Source organism: Arachis hypogaea, chromosome 19 (genome assembly GCF_003086295.3).
Source record: "Arachis hypogaea cultivar Tifrunner chromosome 19, arahy.Tifrunner.gnm2.J5K5, whole genome shotgun sequence".
NCBI classification, from domain to species: Eukaryota; Viridiplantae; Streptophyta; class Magnoliopsida; order Fabales; family Fabaceae; genus Arachis; species Arachis hypogaea.
In genome coordinates, this window is record NC_092054.1 from 13,735,124 (window position 1) to 13,758,814 (window position 23,691).

The 23,691-nt window shown below is 31.6% G+C and overlaps 1 protein-coding gene across 1 annotated transcript; it reads right to left on the reverse strand.

The window, feature by feature from the left end:
- Positions 1 to 21,052: 21,052 nt before the first annotated feature.
- LOC112777379 (uncharacterized) lies at positions 21,053 to 23,117 on the reverse strand. The gene is made up of 3 exons (XM_025821728.3): positions 22,989 to 23,117; positions 21,755 to 21,814; positions 21,053 to 21,270 (listed from the first exon to the last, which is right to left on the reverse strand). The coding sequence occupies exons 1-3, from the start codon at positions 23,098 to 23,100 to the stop codon at positions 21,128 to 21,130; spliced, it is 315 nt and encodes a 104-aa protein (XP_025677513.1). The 5' UTR covers positions 23,101 to 23,117; the 3' UTR covers positions 21,053 to 21,127.
- Positions 23,118 to 23,691: the final 574 nt, after the last annotated feature.

Sequence of the window (23,691 nt, forward strand, 5' to 3'; positions counted from 1 at the left end):
TCGGTCGGTTTTTTTGGTTTTTTTGCATCTATTGATCAGAATTAAAATTATCATAAAATAAAGTTTAAAACCTTCAATAAACTAGAATAACAAGAGTATATCACATCCAAATTCAATACAAATTCAACTTAATTAAACATAAAACAAAGACAACTAAAAATGTCTAGCAAAACAACAAAAATAAACACACTTTAAACTGAAACAGTCACTTTGTAACAAATAAAAACCAAACAGCCACCATGCTTAAACAGCCACCATGCTTAAACGTACCACGGACTCAAAATTTTCACCCGCAACGTTAGGCGTAGGTTCATTGGGCTGTTCATTGCTTGTTGGCTGCATATATATAAACATAACAATGAAAAATTAGCATTTTAACTCATCAACAGCACCAAAAATTATTAATTGTAGCATTCAAACTTGTGAAACATATTAATTATATGCAGACATATATATGCACTTATGCAGCCTAAATTATTGCATGAAGAAACAGTAAACCCATGTTCCATGTACCTATTTCTAAGCTTCATTGTGAAAGAACCATGGTTCTAAATTAAGTACTACAGTAATCTTCATTGTGAAAGAACCATTGTGAAAGAAACAGTAAACCCATGTGCCATGTACTCTTTATTTTCTAAATTAACTACTCTTTATTTAATCTTTCTGTGTTAGTGTTATCAAACCTGCATCAAAGTAATTATTGGTCTTTTGGTCTAGAAAAGACTAAAGAGTACTACTATTCATGTTCATTTTTACCCCTAAACTTGATTTATTAAGTATGGGATACTGCATGACATAATGCAGATATAAGGACATGACAATGTTTAAAAATTTGTGGCTAATTATAATAACCCAAATCCATAACTTAAAGAAAAAAGAACACCAAAAATTAAATTACGAAGATACTTAAACAGAAAAAGGTATCCAAATCCCTCATCTTCATAGACAGAAAAAGGTACTCAAGAATATCTAATAACTTGCAATAAATTTTGAAAAAACCAAAGATCAGGGAGACAAAACCAATCCTAAAGATTAATCAACGAGAAAAATTCAATTAGGATTCAAGTGGCCAGACAATGACTAAAGTAGGTAAATTATCTCTGTAAGCACTAAATTTTTTTTATTTTAGTTATATGAGTTAATATTCAGAATAAATTGTGAAAAAATCAACGAACAAGAACATTGTGAACACTGAACAGCAACAGCAACAAACTTTCAATCAGCCCACCAACAAACTTTATTTAATTTTTTTATTTTTTATTTTTTATTTTCAATTCAACGAACAGCAACAGCAACAAACTTTCAATCAACCCACCAACAAGAACATCTAATAATAACTTGCAACAAATTGTGAAAAAATCGAGTTACCAACCTCAGAAGACGATATTGTGAGTTGCAGAAGAAGGCTCGGCAACGGAGACTGCTGGACGGCAACGAGAACTGCTGGACGGCGACGAGGACTGCTGGACGGAAGAACGGCTCAGACGGAAATCGACGATGGTGACACGATGGCGTGAAGACAGCTCTCTGCAACGCCCGTGATGGAGATCGACGACGTCCTTCACGGCGACTCGACGACGGCGCTCTTAGCTCTCTGGCTCTCTGGCTCTCTCAAGCTCTCATTCTCTCAGGGTCTCAGGCAATCATGCATATAAGAGAAAGAATGAAAGATGGAGGTTGTGACTTGTGTTGTGGCTGCGCTGAGTGAGTAGGGATTGGGGGTTAGAGGATTGCATATTAGGTTAAAGGGTAAATGTGTAAAAAAAAGGTTTCTGAACCAATATTGCGGTTTGGTTCGATTTTTACTGAACCAAACCGATCGGTTTAAATCGAACAAACCAAAAAAATCGGTTTTTTTCGGTTTTCTTTTAGGTTGTTGTAAATTTCGGTTCAGTTTTGCGGTAAATTTTGGTCCGGTTCGGTAACTTACACCCCTAGTACCAGGTAGAAAACTCGATACTCTGTTGACTCTACGACGTAAGTGTGACCGGGCACTATATAAATTCCCGGGAATATTACCCCCATTGAGCAATATTGACTATTTGAGAAAAATCTATGCATAGACTCTTGGGGATGCACGTCGGGGGACAGTCTAAGGACAATTAAGACTTGTCGGGTTGGTTGGATAACCGGCATATGAGCCTCATCAGCCATAGGACAGGCATGTATCATATGCATATTACTTGAACTATTTGCTTGTGCTTTAATTGTGTGTGCCTATTTGTACTTGCCATGCTAAATGTGTGTTTGTTATCTGTAATAACTGTAACCTTCTTGTGTTTGCCTTTATCTGTCTATTTGTCGATGAAAATGCATGATGGAGTTAGAGGTATAGAGGAATGACAGTATGGAACTTAAATTTTAAGGTTAAGTTAAGTTAGGATTAAATATTTTTAGAAAATCACCTTTTATGGCTCCTGTTTAATACTTTAAGCTCTATCATCCTTTTTTTCTCAAGATGGTTTAGTATAGGGATTTCATCACAATTTTTAAACTATTAAAACTTAATTATTGAATGGCCTTTGTAGAGATTTAACTAGAAATACTTGAGTAGAATAATTTTGTATTATATAAAAACATAATTATATATTTTTAAAATGCAAGAATCTAATTAAATATCGAGTACATTTATAAAAGCTCTAAAATTGTTAAACAAACCAAGGTTATTAAAGTACAGAACATGCTATTTGTAGCATAAGACAAAGTAACCTCTTCCACATTTCTACGTCTTTGCATCCAAAAGTCCAAAACTAGTGGAAAGGGAATATTTCCTCTGCTATAGTGAGAATCTCCGGTTTTCATTTTATATTATGTTGTTGTTTTTCAGATGCAGGTCGAGAGACATTTTGTTAGGCATTTGGACTCTTGAAGTGGAGTGGTTACTGGGTTATTTTGTTATGCTATAATGTATATATATGTACTTGGCTTTCTCTCCGCATAACTTGTTCTTTTTGATCCTCTTAGAGGTTTATAGAAAGACAGGATTGTGTATATGTACTTTTGGGTTTTGGATATGTATGTTTATATGTGTAAATATTCTTCGACCAGACTTGACTTCGCAGGCTAAGTTAGGAGCTTGTTATTTTGTATCATTGGCACTTTATTCCCACTTTTGTTATCTGATGTTTAGTAGTATATGGTTTTTCTTAGCACGCAAGTTAACTCGTTCCTTGAACGTTGCGCTTTTATTTCGCGATTTTTATTTCCCTTATTCTTCAAGGCTCCTAGCATATTATAATTCTTCTACTATTATACGTACTCATTTTATTTTAGAGGTCGTAATACCACACCACTTTCGTTTTACGACTTAAGCGTAAAGTTTAGTGTGATAGGGTGTTACATTCGATATATTGCATACTAAAATAAATCAACTTTATTTTATTCGATTTACATGGAGTGACCCTAAATTGAGTTTAATAATTTCGATTTACATAAAATAAACTCTAAATCCGGATATACATGTAAAGTATTTGATTTTAGAACATATCCATATAATATTGGTTTGCATTTTATTTCTTTACGTGAATTACTATTATTTTTATTTATAACATATAAAATATAAAATAATTATATTTATTTCATATTACTTGACAAATAGATAGATTGTTTCATTAGAAAAAATTAAAACTATTAAATAATTATTTTTGTTAAAAATATCGTTATATAATATAATTTTTATCTAAATATTTATTAAATTTAATTCATTTAATATATAATACGTGAAAATGTTTAGAGTTATTTTTTTCTTTTTTAATAAAAAGCTATTTTGAATTTTTTTATTTATACGTTAAAAAAATAAAAAATAAAAAATATTATCGTTTTTACCTTTTTTTCAAATAAATATAGGTAAAATTTTGCTTCCATATAAATAAAAAACTAGAGATGACATAAAGATTTAAATTGCCGAGACCTATAGCCTGTCATTATTCAATTATGATGGGTTTAAGAACAAAATTAAAAATATTTATATCACATATTCTATTGTTAACCCAACTTAATCAATAGTTGAGGCGAGATAGAAACCCAACCATGATTCAAATTATGTTTTAAATGCCTACTAATTTTTTTAAAAAATAAAAATAAAAATATTACTTATAAAAATACTTCTTCAATCCATAATTCCTACTTTATTTAAGTTAAAATAACAAAAAAAAAAAAAAACTATTTCTCATACTGATATTCCAATTAATTAGTACTTAACCACTTTGAGCTTAAAAGTCATTTGACAAAATAGAAAGACGGTATCCGATAATAATTTTAGGGTGGCTAAATTCTAATCTTATTACTTTCATTATATGATTTTTACGTAAATAAAGTAAGATTTATTAAACGTTCTAACTTTCTAATCTTGCTACTTTAATTTCTTTATACAAGAAAAACTTATTTAGTTATTTTCAAACATTTTAATTTGTTGAATATGTTCATGTTTAAAACAAAATATATCTGTTAGTTCGAATGCATTTTTAAAGTCTTTGAGTGACGTGTATATCTAGAATGCAGTAAAAATTAACTTTTCATATATGATTTTTAAGATAAATAAACAACTTAGAATCTTGTTCTAAAATATTCTCGTTTTTTTATACTCTTATAAGGTTAGACTTCTAATTTCTAATTTTTTTTATTTATTATGTTTTAGATATTTGGAGAGAAAAAGAGTGTGAAGAGACGGAAGTTAATTGAATCAGTTTTCGTGATTCATGTTGCAATGATATTGAACGTATTTTCTCCTAATTTGAATGTGGTGAAACATTTAATAACCAATATTTTAAATCATAAATAAATAAAACTAATTACTATATTTATAATTAATTAAGTTGTTCCATTCTTGGCTGATTTGGAGTTGGTTCCATATACTTTTTCATTTATCTTTAGTGAGATCATTTAAAATTTGAAGTGAGAACATATTATATATAATTAAATTTAAAAAAAATAAAAATACAGTGGGAGCAAATGCTTTCTCATTGTTGTTATTGGATCTGTCCCTGCTGGTATGAATTCATTCAAAAATTAATGTATTTAAATAAAAAATTTGTCTAAAAATACTGATACTGTATATATAAGTATTTTTGTAATTAAATTTAATTAAATTAGTATAAGTAAAAAAAAAAACACTGCGTGTGTCATTGCTTTATACTTCTCTACAGTTTTTTAAGAGAGAAATTTTTGCACTTAATACAAAAAAAATCAAATAAAAATCTTATAAATATAGTATAAAAATATTTGGTTATAGTATAAAAATAATTGTACATAATATATAAATTTTTATATATTATACATAAATTTTTGCTGTAAATATATTTTATTACTTGCATATTAATGTTTTAAGCATGTAATGCTTTAAAATTTTTATGTTGTACACTAATTTTTTTGTTTTGTGCATCAAAATATTTGTATTGTGCACCAAAATATTTATATTATGTGTATTTTATTTTAACCTAATTCAACCTCTAACTCTAATCCTACTCATCTCCAATTCCTAACCCTTCACCATCATCTCACCAACAACCATCATCACCTTTGCCCATCCCAGTTCACTTCACTTTGTTCTACATGAGTTACAAATACCAATGGATATCGGAAAGAATGCCAGAGAAGATAGAACACTACAATCAAACATGCCCTTTAATTTGTGACACCCACTCGAAATAATATCCACATCGTCGCTGTCTTGTATATGCAAAAAGCAAGCAGCTTGGCCCTCTCAATAGGGGCCACAATGGTCTCACCTTCCCAACTATAAAAAATCATTACTTCAAGTTCAACGACAATTCTTATTGTTCTTCTTCTTTATCTCAATTTTGCTTTTTCTGAGTCATTATCCTCACCTCTCTTCCTTCAGTTATTTTCCTTTTGCGTTGTTTTCACCACAATGCTTTTTTTTCCTCCAAGTTACAAATTTTTTATGAAAGGAAAAAAATACTATAATTATTTTTCCTTACATAATAAATAAACAAGGGTGCCTAGAGCACATCGCCAATGCAACTTTCGAAGTTCTTTAAAGCCAATTTAATTTTTTATATTTTTTTCCTAATTTTTGTTTTTCTAGGAAGCCAATTAGTTGAAAAACAAGTTCATTACAAAAAAAAAAAACATCATTACTCTAATTTTTTCAAATTTTAAAATAAAAAATAAGAGTAGAATGACTTAGTTAACTTATATTATAATTCATCCTTAAATTTTTTTTCTTTTATCAATATCAATGACAAAGTTGGGAATTATAAAAACGAATCCATTAAATTCGATTTACTAGGGACATCACAACCACTAAATCAAAGCTTGTTCATTCGATTTATCTCGGACAATTTTGAATATTATGGGTTGCATCTCCCCACCTAGTGAATTGAAACTACTTCATTCGATTTACTACACATTATAGTAAATTGAATCTATTGCATTCAATATATTGCGTACTAGGGTAAATCAACTTTATTTTATTCGATTTACATAGAGTGATCCTAAATCGAGTTTAATAGTTTCGATTTACATAAAATAGACTCTAAATCCGGACATACATGTAAGGTATTTGATTTTAGAACATATTCATATGATATTGGTTTGCATTTTATTTCTTTACGTGAATTACCATTATTTTTATTTATAACATATAAAATATAAAATAATTATAATTATTTTATATTACTTGACAAATAGATAGATTCATTAGAAAAAATTAAAACTATTAAATAATTATTCAAATATAATATAATTTTTATCCAAATATTTATTAAATTTAGTTCATTTAATATATAATACGTGAAAATGTTGAGAGTTATTTTTTTTAATAAAAAGATATTTTGAAGTGTTTTATTTATACATTAAAAAAAATAAAAAATAAATAATATTATCGTTTTTACTTTTTTTTTAAAAAATAAATATAGGTAAAGTTTTGCTTTCACATAAATAAAAAACTAGAGATGACATGAAGATTTAAATTGTCGAGACATAGCCTGTCATTATCCAATTATGATGGTTTAAGAACAAAATTTAAAAACAGGCCTGCTACACATACAAGCGAAAAGGCCTTACAAGTCATACAAGCTCCAGCCCACAATCCTTCCACACACGCAGTGAATTACATTGAATGGAGCGTCATTTACACGCGCTCCACTCAAACGGTTGCACTTCGCGTAAATCGCTCCTTAATGGCGCACTCTTCCATTTCTCAAAGCCATTCAAAGAAAACACAACTGTTCTATTTTCGAGCAACATTCGAAACTGAAGATATACAACTCGTCGCTAAGATTCGAAAATTCCATCAACACAACATAGAATTCTCGATCAAGAATCTCCAGAAAAAACAAAGTTATAATACTCAAGGTACGTTACGTTACTATTTTAGTCATCCTGTATGTTTTTCACATTTCGAAATCGAAGAACTAGGTTTTACTGTTCTTCTACGTTGTTGTACGTTTTACTGTTCTTCTTGTTCTACGTCTCATTTTACAGTTTATAATGTTCTACTTGTTCTAGGTTTTACTGTTATTCTTGGTTCTATGTTACACTGTTCTTCTTAGTTCTTCTAGGTGTTACTGTTCTTGTTGTTCTAGTTCTTCTGGTAACCGATTTTTGGGGGTATATTCCGTAGTTTGGTGGGTGTATATGGAGTAATTTGTTGGGTGTATATGGCATAAATTGTTGGGTGTATATTTCTGAACTGATATACTGTAATAGTCAGCAGTTGCAACTGTTCTTATATTTGCTTGTCCATGGGTGTATATTGCTTGACCTTGTGATGTTCAAGAGGATTTTCATCCTCTATATACAGATGGCATTCCTTTTACCAATGACAATAAACAAAATCTCACCTGTACACTTGGCCCCAATTTTTGAGATGGACACCCACTACAAGAAAAAGGCGTATTTGTAACAAAAAAAATTGTTACAAAACGTCGAAATTTTGAAACAAAAGTTTTTTGTAACAAAAAAAGGGGCCGTTCCAGTAAGTCCCGTTACAAAAAGTTTTTGTAACGAAAAATAGAACTGTTACAATTCAATATGATGTTTTGTAACAATTTTTTCTGATACAAAAAATCAGAAGCCGTTACAAAAGTGGTAACAAATTTTGATCTTCAAGGTATTTTTCGTGACAATCTATTTTTTCCTATCAAAAAATTTTGTTACAAAATATAACTTGATTTTGTAACATTTTTTTTAATTAACTAATATATTAACTATTTTATTAAGCAAATCTACATTTATATAATATGTAAAAATATACATAATTCAAACATGCCTCATTTAGCTAAAATTGTTTTAAAACAAAATAACATTAGTGAGTACATTGATTAGTTCTACAAGTTATATGTGTTGCACAAGTTCAACCAAAAATTAAAAGTTCTAACATAGATTAGTGTCTCTGAATCAAAATATTCTTGAGCCCTCAAAGTAGCATGTGGTTATCATTTCAGCACTCCTATAAATAAGAAAATCCGAAACAAAAAGTTAGGTGCATAGTCAAAAGAAATATCTTGAGGCAATCAGAAATCATGTAGCAAACAAGGGTCTATTTTGATACAGAAATTCGTCAAATAGAACTTGTTTGCTCAAACAACACAATGCAGTTTAATTGAGCAACCAAATAGGACAACAACCAAATAGTGAATAACAAAACCCAAGCTTCCAGCTTCCAACAACCAAAACAGTGAAGCACTTAACCGGATAATCAATCAATTGAGCTTAGCAACAGTTGAAAACCAAAAGCAATTAAATACCAACTCAATCAATTAATAGAATCAAAGATGAATATTGAAAACAGCTTAAGATAAATTTCGGCAGCATTTCAGCAGTAAATTTGCCTATTTCACAATTTCAATCAATCAATTCAAATTCCATATGAATTCTTTGAGAGTTAAAAACACAAAAAATCATAATGAATTCATAGGAAGGAAGTAAATAAGCCAATTCTAGCAAGAAAACATGAGGAAACAATTAAAACCAATTCAACCACCAAGAAGTAGAGCAGCACTCAGCAGAACAGCAATCAATGGCCCATCATACAACACCCAAAACAGTAAAATGAACAAAGGTAATGGATTCAGGCAGCATTCTATTCATTGAAGTCAATAACCATTACACTTGCAACCAGCAGGGGCATAGCAGTTTATCCATTAATTCAATAGAAAATCAATCAAGCCAAACTAAACGATTTGAGCAACAGATTTATCAATAAAACTAATCTCAGTTCAGCAACCATCATCTACTCCAACACAAACAACAATAACTCAGTAGCATTTCATTTCTCATTGAATTTAACAATCATTCAACAAGCAAGCAATGAGGGGGAAAAATCAGCAGCAACCAACAGCAAGTATAGAGCAGCAATAATAACTTAATGTGAGAAATTATTCAACAACAAATGCATACACAAATACAAGGATTACTTAAATGACTCATCATGCTTATCCATATAAGTCTGCAGTGAAACCACTTACCATTTCACTTAAGAGGCTTGTAACAACAGCTTTTTTATCAACTTCTTTCTCATTCTCCCTTTCAGGCTCACTGTCAGTACTGGTAGGAGGTGGAAGTGCTGAAGCACCAAACATGGCTTCGTCATGAGCAGCTTGGATTTGTTCCTCCCTTCTTGCCTTGATAAGAAAATGGATTCGATCTATGTTTAGTCTTCCATACATAGATGATGCATGTATGTTAACAAGGAACAAAACTGACTATTCATGAATATAAGAAGAGGAATATACCTCTATTTTAGAATACCGAAAACTCTGGCCAATTTGCTTGACCAAGAAAGCATCATCTTCAGCCACTGCAGATAGGTGGGCAAATACAATTAGTTCAATTAAGTTTCAGGATTCAAGCCAAACCCCAAACCATTACTCATTATCATTTATAAGAAAAAATATCATTGGCATTCAATAATTAAAAGAATCACCATGACTAAGCAATGAACAATTAAAATCAGTAAGTATTGGTGGTATTAACAAGCACACAACAACAGTACTCAACATTGGATCAATTAAAAATGAAGTTTACATTATCAGGATTCAGGTTCATATCACTTCATTTGATTAATTAATTATCAATTGGAAGTGGAGCCCTGTTTTCATAAACCAGTTCAGAGTTTTCAGCAAACAACCGACCTTTCAAGTGACTTATCTAAGTCTACAAACAGATATGCATATGAAACTTGTACTCACTTAAAATAGACTGATAGATCTTTAAAATCCTTTTGAAATTAACTCAAAATTCTGTTTAAATTAAAAGTTATAGCGTTTGGAAGTTGGTGCTGCAGAACTAGAAAACCAGAAAAATCTGCAGCGACCACTAAACTTTCAAAAATCATATCTTCCAAACCACTTGGCCAAATTCCCTGAAATTTTTATGGAATATTCAAGACACACTAAAGTTTTACAGAAAAATAGTTTCATCTAAAAATTAGGTCTGGACTACTCCCAAAAGTCATTCGTTCTGCTGCCAATTATGCAGTTTTCTGCAGAAATTCTACACAAAGTATTTCCAACAACCTCACATACCAATTCCTATATTCAAGCCTAGGATTCATCTAAAACCATATTTCTAACTTTCTTTTGACTAACCAAAGTTGCCCAAGAACTCTTAATTCAATATATCATAATTTCATATCATAGGTGCAACGTAACCATATTATCACAGCATCCATTCTTCAGCATCTCATCTATAACAACATATCTCAAGTTCTGATTCATAAAATCAATTTCCAGCAGCCATAGCAACATTCCATACACAAAATCAACATCAACAAGTACTAGCAGCAAGTATAACTTCAAAATACACAACATCATCAATAATCATTACATTAAATCATTAAATCAATCACCAATTACAGCTATGATTCAACTCAATACTAACAATTATTCACACAAAGCAATCATAAATCATTTACAGTTACTCATTTAATTTTATTGGCATTCATAACTTAAAAAATTTATTTTTAAAACAAATCCCCTACCTCAGTTAGTCGAAAACCACAAAATTAAGCATGACTTTAACTTCGTTCTAACCCGCAGCAGCAGCAATAGCTTTAAATCGGATCAGCAACGGCAATGCCAGTGAACAATTTGTAGTGGTATTGACATAACCCTAACATATTAACATCTCAGCATTCTCAATCAACCATGAAAACAGAACGGTAACAATAAGGGTTTTGGAACAAGGACAACTTACTAAAACTTGAAAGGAACAAACGACAGGGAGCAGCAGCAGTAATAGCTTTGTTTAAGCACAAACAACCCCACGACCATCCATCACGGCAGCAGTGACTTCGGCACACAAGGAGGACCAAAAACAGAGACAAGACTGAGTAACTAACGAAGACAGTGGCTTCAGCAACAGCAGCGGCGACGACTCTCGCCAGTGACGGTGACGAGCTCTCGTAACGTTAATGGCGACTGGGTGCGACGGCGGTGACAGGATCGGCTTCCCCTCTCTCTCATCTTCGCGCACTGTCTTTCTCTCTTTGAAGTTCAACGGCGGCTGGTCATCGGCGGAGCACAACGGCTCCTCTTCTCCCTGGCGGCGTCTTTGGCTCGCGACGTGCTCTCTCTCCCTCGACGGTGGCAGCAGCGACGACGTTTCCCTTTCTTCTCCCCCTTTCTCCTCTTCGCTCCCTCTGTTTCTTTCTTTCTTTCTTTCTTTCTTTCTTTTCGTTTGTTTTCAAAAGTAGCTGAGTATTGAGTTTTTGGGAAGGGATGGCGGTGGTGAATGGCAGTAAGATGGTGGGGTAAAAGGGTTAGGGTTTGTGTATAGAATTAGAAATTTTGGATTTAATTTGAGTAAAATATTTTTAATAAAATTAGAGTATAAAGTATTAATATTTGAAAAACTAACTTAATCTCTAAACTTTAAAATATTATTTGTGATATAAAAGTATTTATTGATTCTTAATAAATTACTCTAATTGAAAATACATGGTAATACAATTAACTTTCTTTATCTTAAAAAAATATTATTTAATCATAAATTTACAAATTAATTTTAATAAAATATTCTAATTAAAGTATTAGAGATAATATAATTAATTTTCTTTGTTTATAAAAATTAAAGTATTAAATTCTAAAATCTAAAATATTTAAACCAAATCATATAAAGTTCTTATTATTTTACATTTGCTAAATTTTATAATTTAAATATAAAAAATAATTTAATAATTATAAAATCAGATAAAATTTTAAATTATTTTAAACTCAATTAATCAGAATTTGTTTAATTATCTTTAATAGAATAATTTCAGAGATTAAAATATTTAATGATAAATAAATCTAAATTAGCTCTTAATAAGATATTCTAAAATTTTTACGTCTTACACACTATATAAAAAATTTTAATTTTTGAAATAAAATAAAATTATTTTAAAAAAAATATATACACAATGTTTTTTACTCTTAAAGTGTTTTACACTTTGAAAAAAAAATTGTTATAAAATATACTTATATTTTAGGATAAATAATTAACTTGTTACAAATAATATTGAATTTTGTGACAAGTTATTTTTTTTGTTACAAAATAACTGGAGTTTTTAAAACAGAAAGTTGTTTTGTTACAAAACAATTGGAGTTTTTGAAACAAAAAAATATTTTGTAACAAAACACCATCTCGTTACAAAAACTAACATAATTTGTAACAAAATAAAACAGGTTGTTACAAAATATTATCATGTTTTGTAACAACTTGTAATGTTGTTACAAAACATTATCCTTTTGTAACAATCACTAATTATTATTACAAAATACTATTTTTTGTAACAATTTTAAATTTGATACAAATTTTTTGTTACAAATATTCTATTTTCTTGTAGTGACCATAACAGAGCGAAACTGGGGAGGGCATGTTTTGAGTTTTATCATCAAGGGCATAACCGATTACAAGGAGAAAAAGAAAAAGGCAATTGATGGCTGCCTCTTTGCCCTGATGATAATTTACTTTCATCTTTCTAAAAATAAAGACAAGAAGAGGGCAGAAAGACCTCCAAAACCCTGGATTGCCAACTGGAGTAAGGAGCAGTTGGTCGAAAGAATGAGGGCGAAAATAGAGGAAAATATGATAAGTGAACATAATATGTTGGGTGTATTTTATTTACCTGAATGCTGCTAACTAAAATTTCTAATGTTTCAGGGGATTGTAAAGATGGCGGAAACAAGAGAGAAAATGAAAAAAATAGAGAAAAAAGAAAAAAAAAACAAGAAATAAAAAAAACAAAAAAAAGGAAGGCAAGTTCAACATCGTCTTCGGAGACAGAAACAACTGATAGTGACAGTTCTAGCTCTGAGTCTGAGACTCAAGAAGACTCAGAGGATTCACCAAGAAAAGAACCCAGCAAAAAAGGAAAAAAGTAAGCACCATAATTGGGTGTATTTTCTTTATCAAGTTGGGTGTATTTTGTTGACCCATTTGGGTGTATTTTGTTTATCAAGTTGGGTGTATGTTGTTTATTAAGTTGGGTGTATTTTGTTTATTATGTTGGGTGTATATTGTGCATTCATTTGGGTGTATCTTGTGCATTCATTTGGGTGTATTTTATATCTTTAGTATGTTTTAAATAATGATTGTTTGCCTTCCAGAATGGACTCCAAAAAAGAAAGAAGAGTCAAGAGGATTATGATTCCGAATCTGAATCAACTGATGAGTAATGTTCTGAAATTATTACTCCTTTCTTTTGGCTTTATTATCAAGATTTCATATATTAACAGAGTGTCTCTTATTAACTTATAGAAGCGAAGAATCATCATCGGTGAAGAAGCAAAAGAAAAAGAAAAAGACACAAAGAACACCAAAAAAGTAAGCACTTCTTTGGATAATATTTTGTGATAAAATTAATTTTTTATTTCTGATTCATACTTGTTTTTTCCACCCAGGACACAATCCAAAAAGAAAAAGGTTGTTGTTGAGCATTCATCTCCTGAACAAGATCAATCCTATCATGGGTACAGTACTTTGTAAGATATATTACCGTCTATCATCATGATTATATTTGTTAACATGTTCTTTTATGAATGTACTAACAGATCTGAAATAGGAAGTGAAGATCTAGATGAATTGTTAAGGAAAAACAATGAAAATTCTGCTGCACAGGGGTATGTCTTGTTGGGGTGTATATTTCAGATTTTAGGGTGTTTTCTTTTCTAATAATTGTTTCTTGTTTCGCAGGGAGAAGGAAGCTGACCTGCGATCGACGGAAGGTCACTATGTCTCCTCTGAAACGTAAGAAGCTTTATTTGATAAAATCTTGTTATCATGATTTAACTGTATGATATTTTGTCTGAATAACATGAACTCTATTTAGAATACCGGATGTAAACTTGGGAAGTGATGATCCTTCCTCTCAAGGACACACAGAACAAAGTAGCATAAACAGACCGGCAGAGAGCATGTAATTTCTCTTTCAAATAATCGTTACTTTTGTTCTTTTATTACCTTCTACTTCTAATTCTGTATATATTTTTTTTTAGAAAAAAAGCCCTTTATTGTTTTATTCGAGAAAAAAAAGGCAGGAAAAAAAAACAAAAACTGCAAGTATGTAAGTTCTCAAAAAACAAAGCCTGTCTTTCTTTTGAATTGTTCGGGTATATTTTTGACTTTTTTTGGGTGTATTTTAGGTTGAGTCTGGTTGAAGAGTTAGCCAGTGAGCCGGCTGATTCGAATATGATGGTTGTGAGGAAAGAGACACCGTCCGAAGGTCTTGCAATGTGAGTTTTTCAAGAATATTTCAACCTTATAACCTTTTTATTTTCAAAGGCATTGTTAACCTTTCATTTTTCTTCTTGTTTAGAGTTTCAATTCAAGTTTGTCTACCAGTGTCCCAAACAACCACTGTGCCAGAACTTGAAGAAACACCTGAGACAGAATATGAACCAACCCCTCTGCTACAAATTGAAGGAACTACAAAAACGTAAGAAATAATATTGGGTGTATATTGGGTTACAGTTTGGGTGTATATTGGGTTATAGTTTGGGTGTATATTGCCCCTGAATAGTTTTTTTTTTACGTCATGATTAATTTTATGTGCCGTGCAGCACTCCTGAACCCCCCAACAACTCGAAGAAAGCACACCCACACTTCCCCCAGCTCCATCTAAAATATAAGTTCATTAGAGTAAAATCAATGTTTTGGTTATCATCCGTATATTCTTATTGTTATAATATGTTATACATGATCACGCAGTAATCCAGCCCCAGAAGACGCTGCTGCGTTGATAATGATGGCACGGACAGCATCGTACATTCCTAAAAAAGATCTGATGCCATCATTCAGCCTTGGCTTCATTGATTCCAGCCAAGAAGAAACAATAACGCAGGAGGGGACGTCAACGCAAGATGAACACATGGCAAAAACTACGGAAACCCCAAAACTGCTAGAACAATTAGAGGATCTGGTACATAAAATTGCAAGTGGTGGGGTGACAAAAAAAGAAAAAAGTTCACAGATTCCAAAGGAGAGTGGGCAGAGAGTTTCGAGAAGTTTGAAACTCCTGTCAGGCCGAATTTAAATACTACTGACATGAAACAGAAATGCTATCACTGGGTTATACGAGTGAAGACCTACGCAGATGAGCTAACTGATGAGTTTGACAATATCTGCAGACTCCAAGCCCAAGATATATACACTCTGTCAAAATTCCACTTGCATCACTCGCGCCTAAAACGCATATAGAAGCTGAGGTAATATTACAACAACATTAATTTTTTTATCACCAAAATTAACTACAATCCTGATTGATGTAAAATTGATTTTGGCATCTTTTTCTAGATTGTCTCTGCCATGTGTTTCATCATAAACCAACAAAATATTCAAAGGTTTCAAGAAGAAGTATACTGTCTCCCCCCTGATATTGTGGTAAGGGTTGCTTCAACAAATTTTGGGTGTATTTTCTGCATTCCTTAGGATGTATTTTTTTTCTTACATTGGGTGTATTCTGTTTATTCATTTGGGTGTATTTTCTGTGTTCAATTGGGTGTCAGTTGTTTATTCGTTTGGGTGTATTTTCTGGATTCATTTGGTTGTTCTCAATTTTTGCAGAACATGGCCCTTGCAAATCATCTAGAGGGGGTATTCTTACAGCCTAAAAACAATAAGCCATTCAGGGTGGAAGACTACCCAATGTTCATACCCTTCTTGGACCTTCAAAAATTAAAATCACATCATTATGTGAGTTTTCATTTCTAAAACTACTTATTACCATTTTTTACTTATGTGCCAAATAAACTAAAATAGTGTTCAATCTGAACATATTTTAGATATTTACACCTGTTTGCCATTCACATCATTGGTGGTTATGGATCGCTGATACAAGAAAGAGGAAATTTTATATAGTCGACCCATTACACAACAAATCTCCTTCCAATGCAAGAACTGTGCTGAATACATTTGTTGTAAGTTGGTTTTGTGTTCTGTATATATATATAGTTAGGTGTATTTCTGTTTAATATAAGCGGTAACTATTAACTCCTTTAGGTGTATCCTTTTATTGAAATTATTCATGTATTACTGATTTGTTTTGTGTTTTAAGGGATATGTAATTTCACGAATTAAAGTATATGCTGGGGGGCACCTATGAAATCAAAGGACAAGGACAGGGAAATTGTAGCACCATACCTTCACATCTCGAGCCAAAAGACAAGGTATAAATCTTTCACTCTGAAATTTAAACTTTCCTATATGTAATTTATAATTTATTTTTCTGTTTTCAGCTATGACTGTGCTATCTACGTAATGAAGTGGCTTGAGATATTTGAGCCCGCAAACATTAAGAGGTGGAAGTATAAGTGGGACAATTGGACCCAGATAAATATGTTTAAAACTAAATAACTCTGTATTACATTACTTAATTAACATGGTTGATTAAACAGAATATTCTTTTTTACTGTAAGACGAGGTGGACCACTTTAGAGTAGAATATGCTTCCCGGATTCTATTTCATGACATGAATCTAGACAAAGATGAAGCCATTAGGGGAAGTAATGCAATCAGACTGTCCAAGCCATCCTTGTTGTTATTGAGTCTATATTGTCAGATAGATTCTCAAGATGTTGACACTGCTTAATGTAAATGTTATATAGTCTTGTAACAAATGGAAGACATGTTATAAATATTTGACAATTATAATGCAGTTTATTGTGAAATTTCTTTCAATAATTAAACTCTGTCTTCTGTATTCAAAATGTATGAATTACAGGTACTATAATATGAAGGAAAACATCAAATCAAATATACACCCATAACCTGCGATTTTTTACACCCAAAGAAAGTTGAATATACACCCTGAAATCTATCCCCCCTGATGCTTTGTGCCTAAAACCCTGAACCCTAAACACTTAAAACCTAAACCCTTACCCCCTAACATGTAAAACCTAAAACCCTAAACCCTAATACCTAAAACCCTTAAACAGTTGTAAAAAAAAAAACAAATAGTATTTTATAACATAAAAACAAGATTCCGAAGTATATATATGTATCTATATGTAAAATGTGAATCACAAGAAAATTCACAAAAATACACCCAAAAGAACAGTTCTTTTACACCCATATTCTGTAACTATACACCCAAAGAGTTATCCCCTGCTGCTGGTACCCTGAACTGATAATTCATAACATGTCCTTGATATTGGCTGGAATTTGAATGCACCACTGATGCAGCATCAAACAGGTTTATCTGAATATAACAAACTCACATATTAGCTAAACTATTAACGAGAAAAATAAACTCAATCACCACAAATTTAAAGAACATCACTTTTACCTCGCTTAAAACTTTTGTTTTCTTCTTCTTTGTGGCATTTGCAATCTGTTTGTCCAACTTTGAATCTAGCCTATTTTTTGGACGTCCTCTTGTTCGAATCCTTGGGGGGCTTTGAAGCTCGTTAACGGATTCCAAGTTGGCGTCTTCGTGAGATAAAGAAGATGTGCCCTTTCTTTTGGCTTCCAATGATTCCATCTCAGCCATGACGTTATCGTACGCACGGTGCAGAATTGCAGTAAGCTCCTCCGATTCGGATGCAAATTTGAAAATATTTTGCGAACGAAAAACCAATTGGTCAAACCTCTTGCTTATTGGCTCCAACAGTGGCTCGTCGTGGCTGCTCTTGATGTGTGTGTGTCGCCTCTTTACCTTCTTGCTCTATCGTTCCAGTATATATCTAGGTGACACTTGACTTACTCATTCAAAGCTTAACACGCTTAGTGCATGACGACACAGTATCCCTCTCGACTCGAATAATAAGCATTGGCATTTTACCTCGGCTACAACTGAGTCGTAAGTAACCACAAACTTGTTGAATATTGAGCTGGAAACTTGTTCTCCAACCTCATATACTGAATAGCCTAGAGCAAAATTCGTTAATCTAGTGATGCAATTCGCCTTTTCTCTTAATTGCGCTTGGACTTCCCTAAACTTTTGATGAGTGTACACATCTTGAAACTGAGCTTCAATGGAGGATTTGGTTGCACACGGTATGACCGTATAAAAATCTGCAGCATCTGATTCTCTCTCTGCTTGCTCCCTGCTTCCGAGGTAATTATCGTATTGTTTGACGAATTGAATAAGCGAGCTGTTCCGGGTAATAAACTTGTTAAAAAATGAATCCATGCTCTCGCTCCTTTGTGTGCTTTTCATCCCTGCCCAGAAGTGGTGATCCAGATAGATTGGAACCCATATATGACGGTCTTCATAGAGATCTGCATAATACACCCAAACACAGACTATAAATACACTCGATAAAAATTAAATTTACACCTCTACTGCAGATTTTAACCCAACACTACCTGAAAGCCACTTGTTGTCCACAAGACCAAAATTTAGCAGAAAATAATTCCAATTCCTATCAAATGAGTCTTTGCTATGAGAGTTCCAAACAACTTGGCTCATTTCTTGTTCAATATCTGCATGTCCCTTGTACTCGTTTAATTTGCTTGGAATCTTCTTCATGATGTGCCAAATACACCAATGGTGAATTGTTGTTGGCATACAGGCCTCTAAAGCCTTTTTCATTAATGCGCATTGATCGGTGAGAAACCCTTTCGGAGCATTTCCTCCCATGCAACGAAGCCAACATTGAAATAACCATTTGAATGATTTAATTTCTTCGTTTTTCATCAAAGAGCATCCGAAAAGTGTTGACTGACCGTGGTGATTCACCCCGACAAAAGAACCACAAACCAAATTATACCTGAAACAAATTACCATAGTGCAGAATGGAAAATCGTTAAGTACACCCAACAAATGCTTTGTATACACCCAAAAACAGCCAATATACACCTCTGCTGCGGATTCATAAAAATACATTAATTTAGCATCATAAACAGGGACAGTTTCTTACCTGTTTGTATTGTAGGTGGTGTCAAATGAAATAACATCTCCGAAATACTCAAAGGCAGCTCTACTTCTTGCATCGGCCCAAAAAGCCAGCTTAATCGATTGATCCTCCTCGAGTTCAAGCTCAAAAAAGAAATTCTGATTCTTTTCTTTCACTCTTAACAAATATTTCCCGAATTCCTTTGCATCTTCTTGTTCAGAAACATTCCGCACTTCCCTGGTAATGTAATTCCTCACATCCTTTTCAATAAAATTTAACTCGCGGTGACCCCCGGCACCCGCAACAAATGATTGGTAAGTTTTGCTTGGTCTGATACCAGCCTCCTCGTTATTCTCTATTGTACGACGAATGGACATGCTTAGTTCCCTGTGCTGTTTGAGCATCTCTGCTTTACTTGGACAGCAAGGGTGTGAATGATCCAGCACAACCTTTGAAATGATCCAAGCACCAACATCCTTCAATGTGTGTATATAAATTCTTGCAGGACAGTTTAAACCGGCTGTCGGATTAGTCTTCTCGGTCGGAGATATTTTAGATTTCCATTTTCCCTCTCTGCTACATGTAATCAATTGATTCTTAATCTCGTTTCCCTTCCTATTTGTGCTCCGAACTCTTGTAGAAAAACCTGCAGCCTTGGCGTTCTGTAAAATTTTCCAGCATCTTCAAGGGTGGTAAAGGTCATTCCAACCTTCGGAACAAACTGGTCATCAACAACAGAGAGAGGCTGCAGAATACACCATGTCAAAAACTATAAATACACCCAATCATTCCTAATATAATACACCCGAACGGCAACAACTCAACTAAAATGACAAAAAAAAAAAACAATAAACTGTAAATAAACAGGCTGCAGAATACACCATGTCAAAAACTAAAAACACACCCAATCATGTCTGATATAATACACCCGAATGACAACAAAGCTAAAATAACAGAAAAAGCCATAAACTGTAAATACACCCACACTTCCCGAAAAAATACACCCAAAAAAGTTCTGATCTACACCCGAGCGTCTGCTATAAATTCCAGATAATCAATCAAAACTAATACATTACATTCAATCCACAGATTTATGTTGACGCGTTAGTCTCACAGTCAATGTTCACAAATTATTCAGCTACACAATACTATACAAATTACTGCAACAAAATTCAGTGTAATCGTATGTAAATCAAACCTCAGGAACTTCGTTAGATTCAAATTCATAATCCACTTCGCCCTGATTTAGCTGACAATCTGAGGTTGAATCATCCATTATCTTCAAAACGAGTTCAAACTTTGATTTCAGAAAACAAAAAATCGAATAGAAAACGAAGCTGGAGTTACAAAGAGAGAAGAACGAAGAACGAAATAAGGAGAACGAGTAAATCTAGAAATAAGGAGAACGAAGAAGGAAACAAATCTTTTAAATTTGGTAGTTATATATACGCGGAATCTTTATATAGCGCGTGTATTGGACGTAGACCTTGCAGCGCGTTTTTGGGGTTTATTCGTTAATGAACTTGTAAAGCATACAAGCCATTAGGACTTGTATGCAGAACTTTTCTGATTTGAAAAATACTTTACTAATTCAATTTTGGTTATAATAAAATGGAGTCGATCTATTCAATTTTTTCTTTAATTTATCTTTCATTTTTTTTAATTTACTACTTTTTTAAATTTTTTATTTTAGACTAAAATGAGTCAAAAGACATGGCTTATTTATCAACACAGAGGAGCGAAAGAAGACTGTGTATGTATTTAGAGTTTTATTGTCTACATCTTATTTTAGCGTAGCATATATTATTTCTAACAACACATTCTTCTTTAGTTACCAATTCTTATTTCTAGCAACATACACAGTCTCCACTTATGATGCAGCAAATCCTCCCACAATCTTTATCAACACTTCCTCCCACGCCCGACATATTACTTTGTTCAACCAATCCGTCTAATCCAACATTTGATTCTGATTTTTCTTCCCTATATGCTGCAAATACACAATAATTCTTTGAAAAGTTCTTCACAAAGTAATAACTTAACAAATTATTAGGATTTTTTTAAATTAAATCATCCATATCTAAGTATTATTACCAATAATCAATTAAATGATTGTTCTCTTTTTTTCCTCTTAAATTTGAACTCAATATATCAAAATACATAGTCAACTAAAATTAATTGATTGGATTAATCAAGAATTGGTCACCAAAACGATTCGATTCATTATAAAAATCGATTAATAATAAATTAGTCAAAATGAAAAAAATTGATCAAACAATTAATTAATCGATCGAATTGGTCCAATTTTTTAATAATTAACTAATTTAAAATAATGAAATACAAAAAATTATTTTTATTACCTGTACCAGTTGATTTAAGATAATTTTGCATTGAATGATGGGGGAATAAAGACAAAAGCAAAAGAAAAGAAGAAAGAGTGTGGTCTACACAAGCATGGAAGCAGGCATATATACCTTGGTTTGGGACATGAGCAGGGTTGCCTCCAACTAATATATCCTTGGCAATGCCACTACCTGTAATAATATATTAATGATGAAGGTGATTTTTATAATTCAACGCAAACATTTTAGAGTAATTATATAAATAAATATGTTTTATGGAATAGTAATATTTTATTTTTATTTAATCTTTATTTTCAATCAAGTGCCAAAATCCAAATTATGTATTGCAACAGAATATGTAAGATATATAAGGGGAATTATGTGTAGAGAGTTTAGAGGCAAAAAGACGACATTGCGAAAGAAAATTATTAAATTTATTTCAATCATTTTTATTTGTATAATTGTTTTATGCGTAAAGTGACGATTAGTTTTTTTTAAGTTTTTGAATTCGGATTAATTAGTCTTTAAAAAAAGTATTAATTTAATTTTCTATAATAATAAACAGTGGACATGTTATGTTTTTCTATTAATTTATCTTATAAAATTTAACTGTGAAACTTATATGTATCGTTAACTATTGTGATGCATCTATTTATAAAATATTGTTATAAATAATAATTTTTAAAACAAAACTTTACCTTTTTCAATACTTGTTTGGATGCCGTTAAATCGATAAAAAAAGATTTTTTTAATGAAAAAATATCATTTTTTATTTTTTAGTATTTTTGGTAAATTTCTAATAGTAAAAAGTAAAAAATTAAAAAAAATATATTTTTTAAAAAGTTACAATTCACGTTTTTTTTTCCTTAAAAAAATATTTTTCACATAATAAATGAACAAAAAAATATTTTTATATTATTTTATCCAAACATAATTGATAGATAAAAATATCTTTTTACATGAGATATCCAAATATAAAATTATTTTTACTTTTGTAAAATTTTTTTTCTGAAAATAGCTTCCAAACATGACACACATCACTCTAAATAACGAAATATATGAGTAATTTCGTCTCATTTTATACTATTCATTAATGAAAGAACATATATGTCTACTGTTTACTATCGTAAAAAACTTAATTAATAATTTTATTTTCTTTAAAAACTAATTAGTCTTAAATCAAAATTTTAAATAATCAAATTCTTACTTTACTCTTATTTTATAAAATAATTTATGTAACAAACTAACAATCATTATATAATAAATAGATACAAATCAATTATTAAAAATATGTGAGAATAACATAGTTACATAAAATAATAAAAAAATGCTATTTGTATACCAAAACAATGCGTAAAGAGATCACCTGCTTCATAACTAGAGAAAGTCTGAGGAAAATCTCTGGCAACTATCTTTGAAGGAACAATAACAACCAAAGCTAAAAGTCCTAAAATGACTATTGCATATTTTGAAGCCATTTTTAGTAGATGAACAAAATTAGATGAAGAAATATGTGAAAATGATCAAGAGAAGGATAGTTTATATAGAAGAGAAGAAAGACCATCGTTACTTAAATATAACCCACCCACACCCAAAACAAACCCCCAGCCTCCTGATAACTATGCGAGAAAAAATTGTAATTAATTTCATATACATTAAATTAAACATTATAGGAAAAAGAGTTAAATTTGTAATTAATGTGAATAAAATCTATTCTTGTTGTGATAAGAATGATAAGGTGAATGTACATTTATGATGGGCGGTCCAACATTTTCAAGAAAGAATATATTTAACAATAGTTTGAAAAGATAGGGGTGACAACGGGGTAGGTAGGTAGGGGCAGGATTTTACTCTACCCGACCCCGCCCTACCGTACAACAACTCGCATGGAATTCGTCCTGCTTCTACCTGCGGGTAGTAAAACGTTGAACCCTAATCCGCCCCTGCGGGTACCCGCTCATCCCCTATAATTATTAAAATTCAATAAATAAAATTAAATTTTAAAATTTATATAACCATCATCACATACATAACATAAATTAAAGTAAAAATTTAAATATGATACAATA

Excerpts from the sequence above, each read along its gene's own strand:
- LOC112777379 (XM_025821728.3), bottom strand. The coding sequence starts at position 23,100 with ATGGCTTCAAAATATGCAATAGTCATTTTAGGACTTTTAGCTTTGGTT. Across the intron at positions 21,815-22,988 it reads TTTCTCTAGTTATGAAGCAG|GTAGTGGCATTGCCAAGGAT; the intron begins GTGATCTCTTTA and ends ATATTATTACAG. Across the intron at positions 21,271-21,754 it reads TGCTCATGTCCCAAACCAAG|CATATAGGGAAGAAAAATCA; the intron begins GTATATATGCCT and ends GTGTATTTGCAG.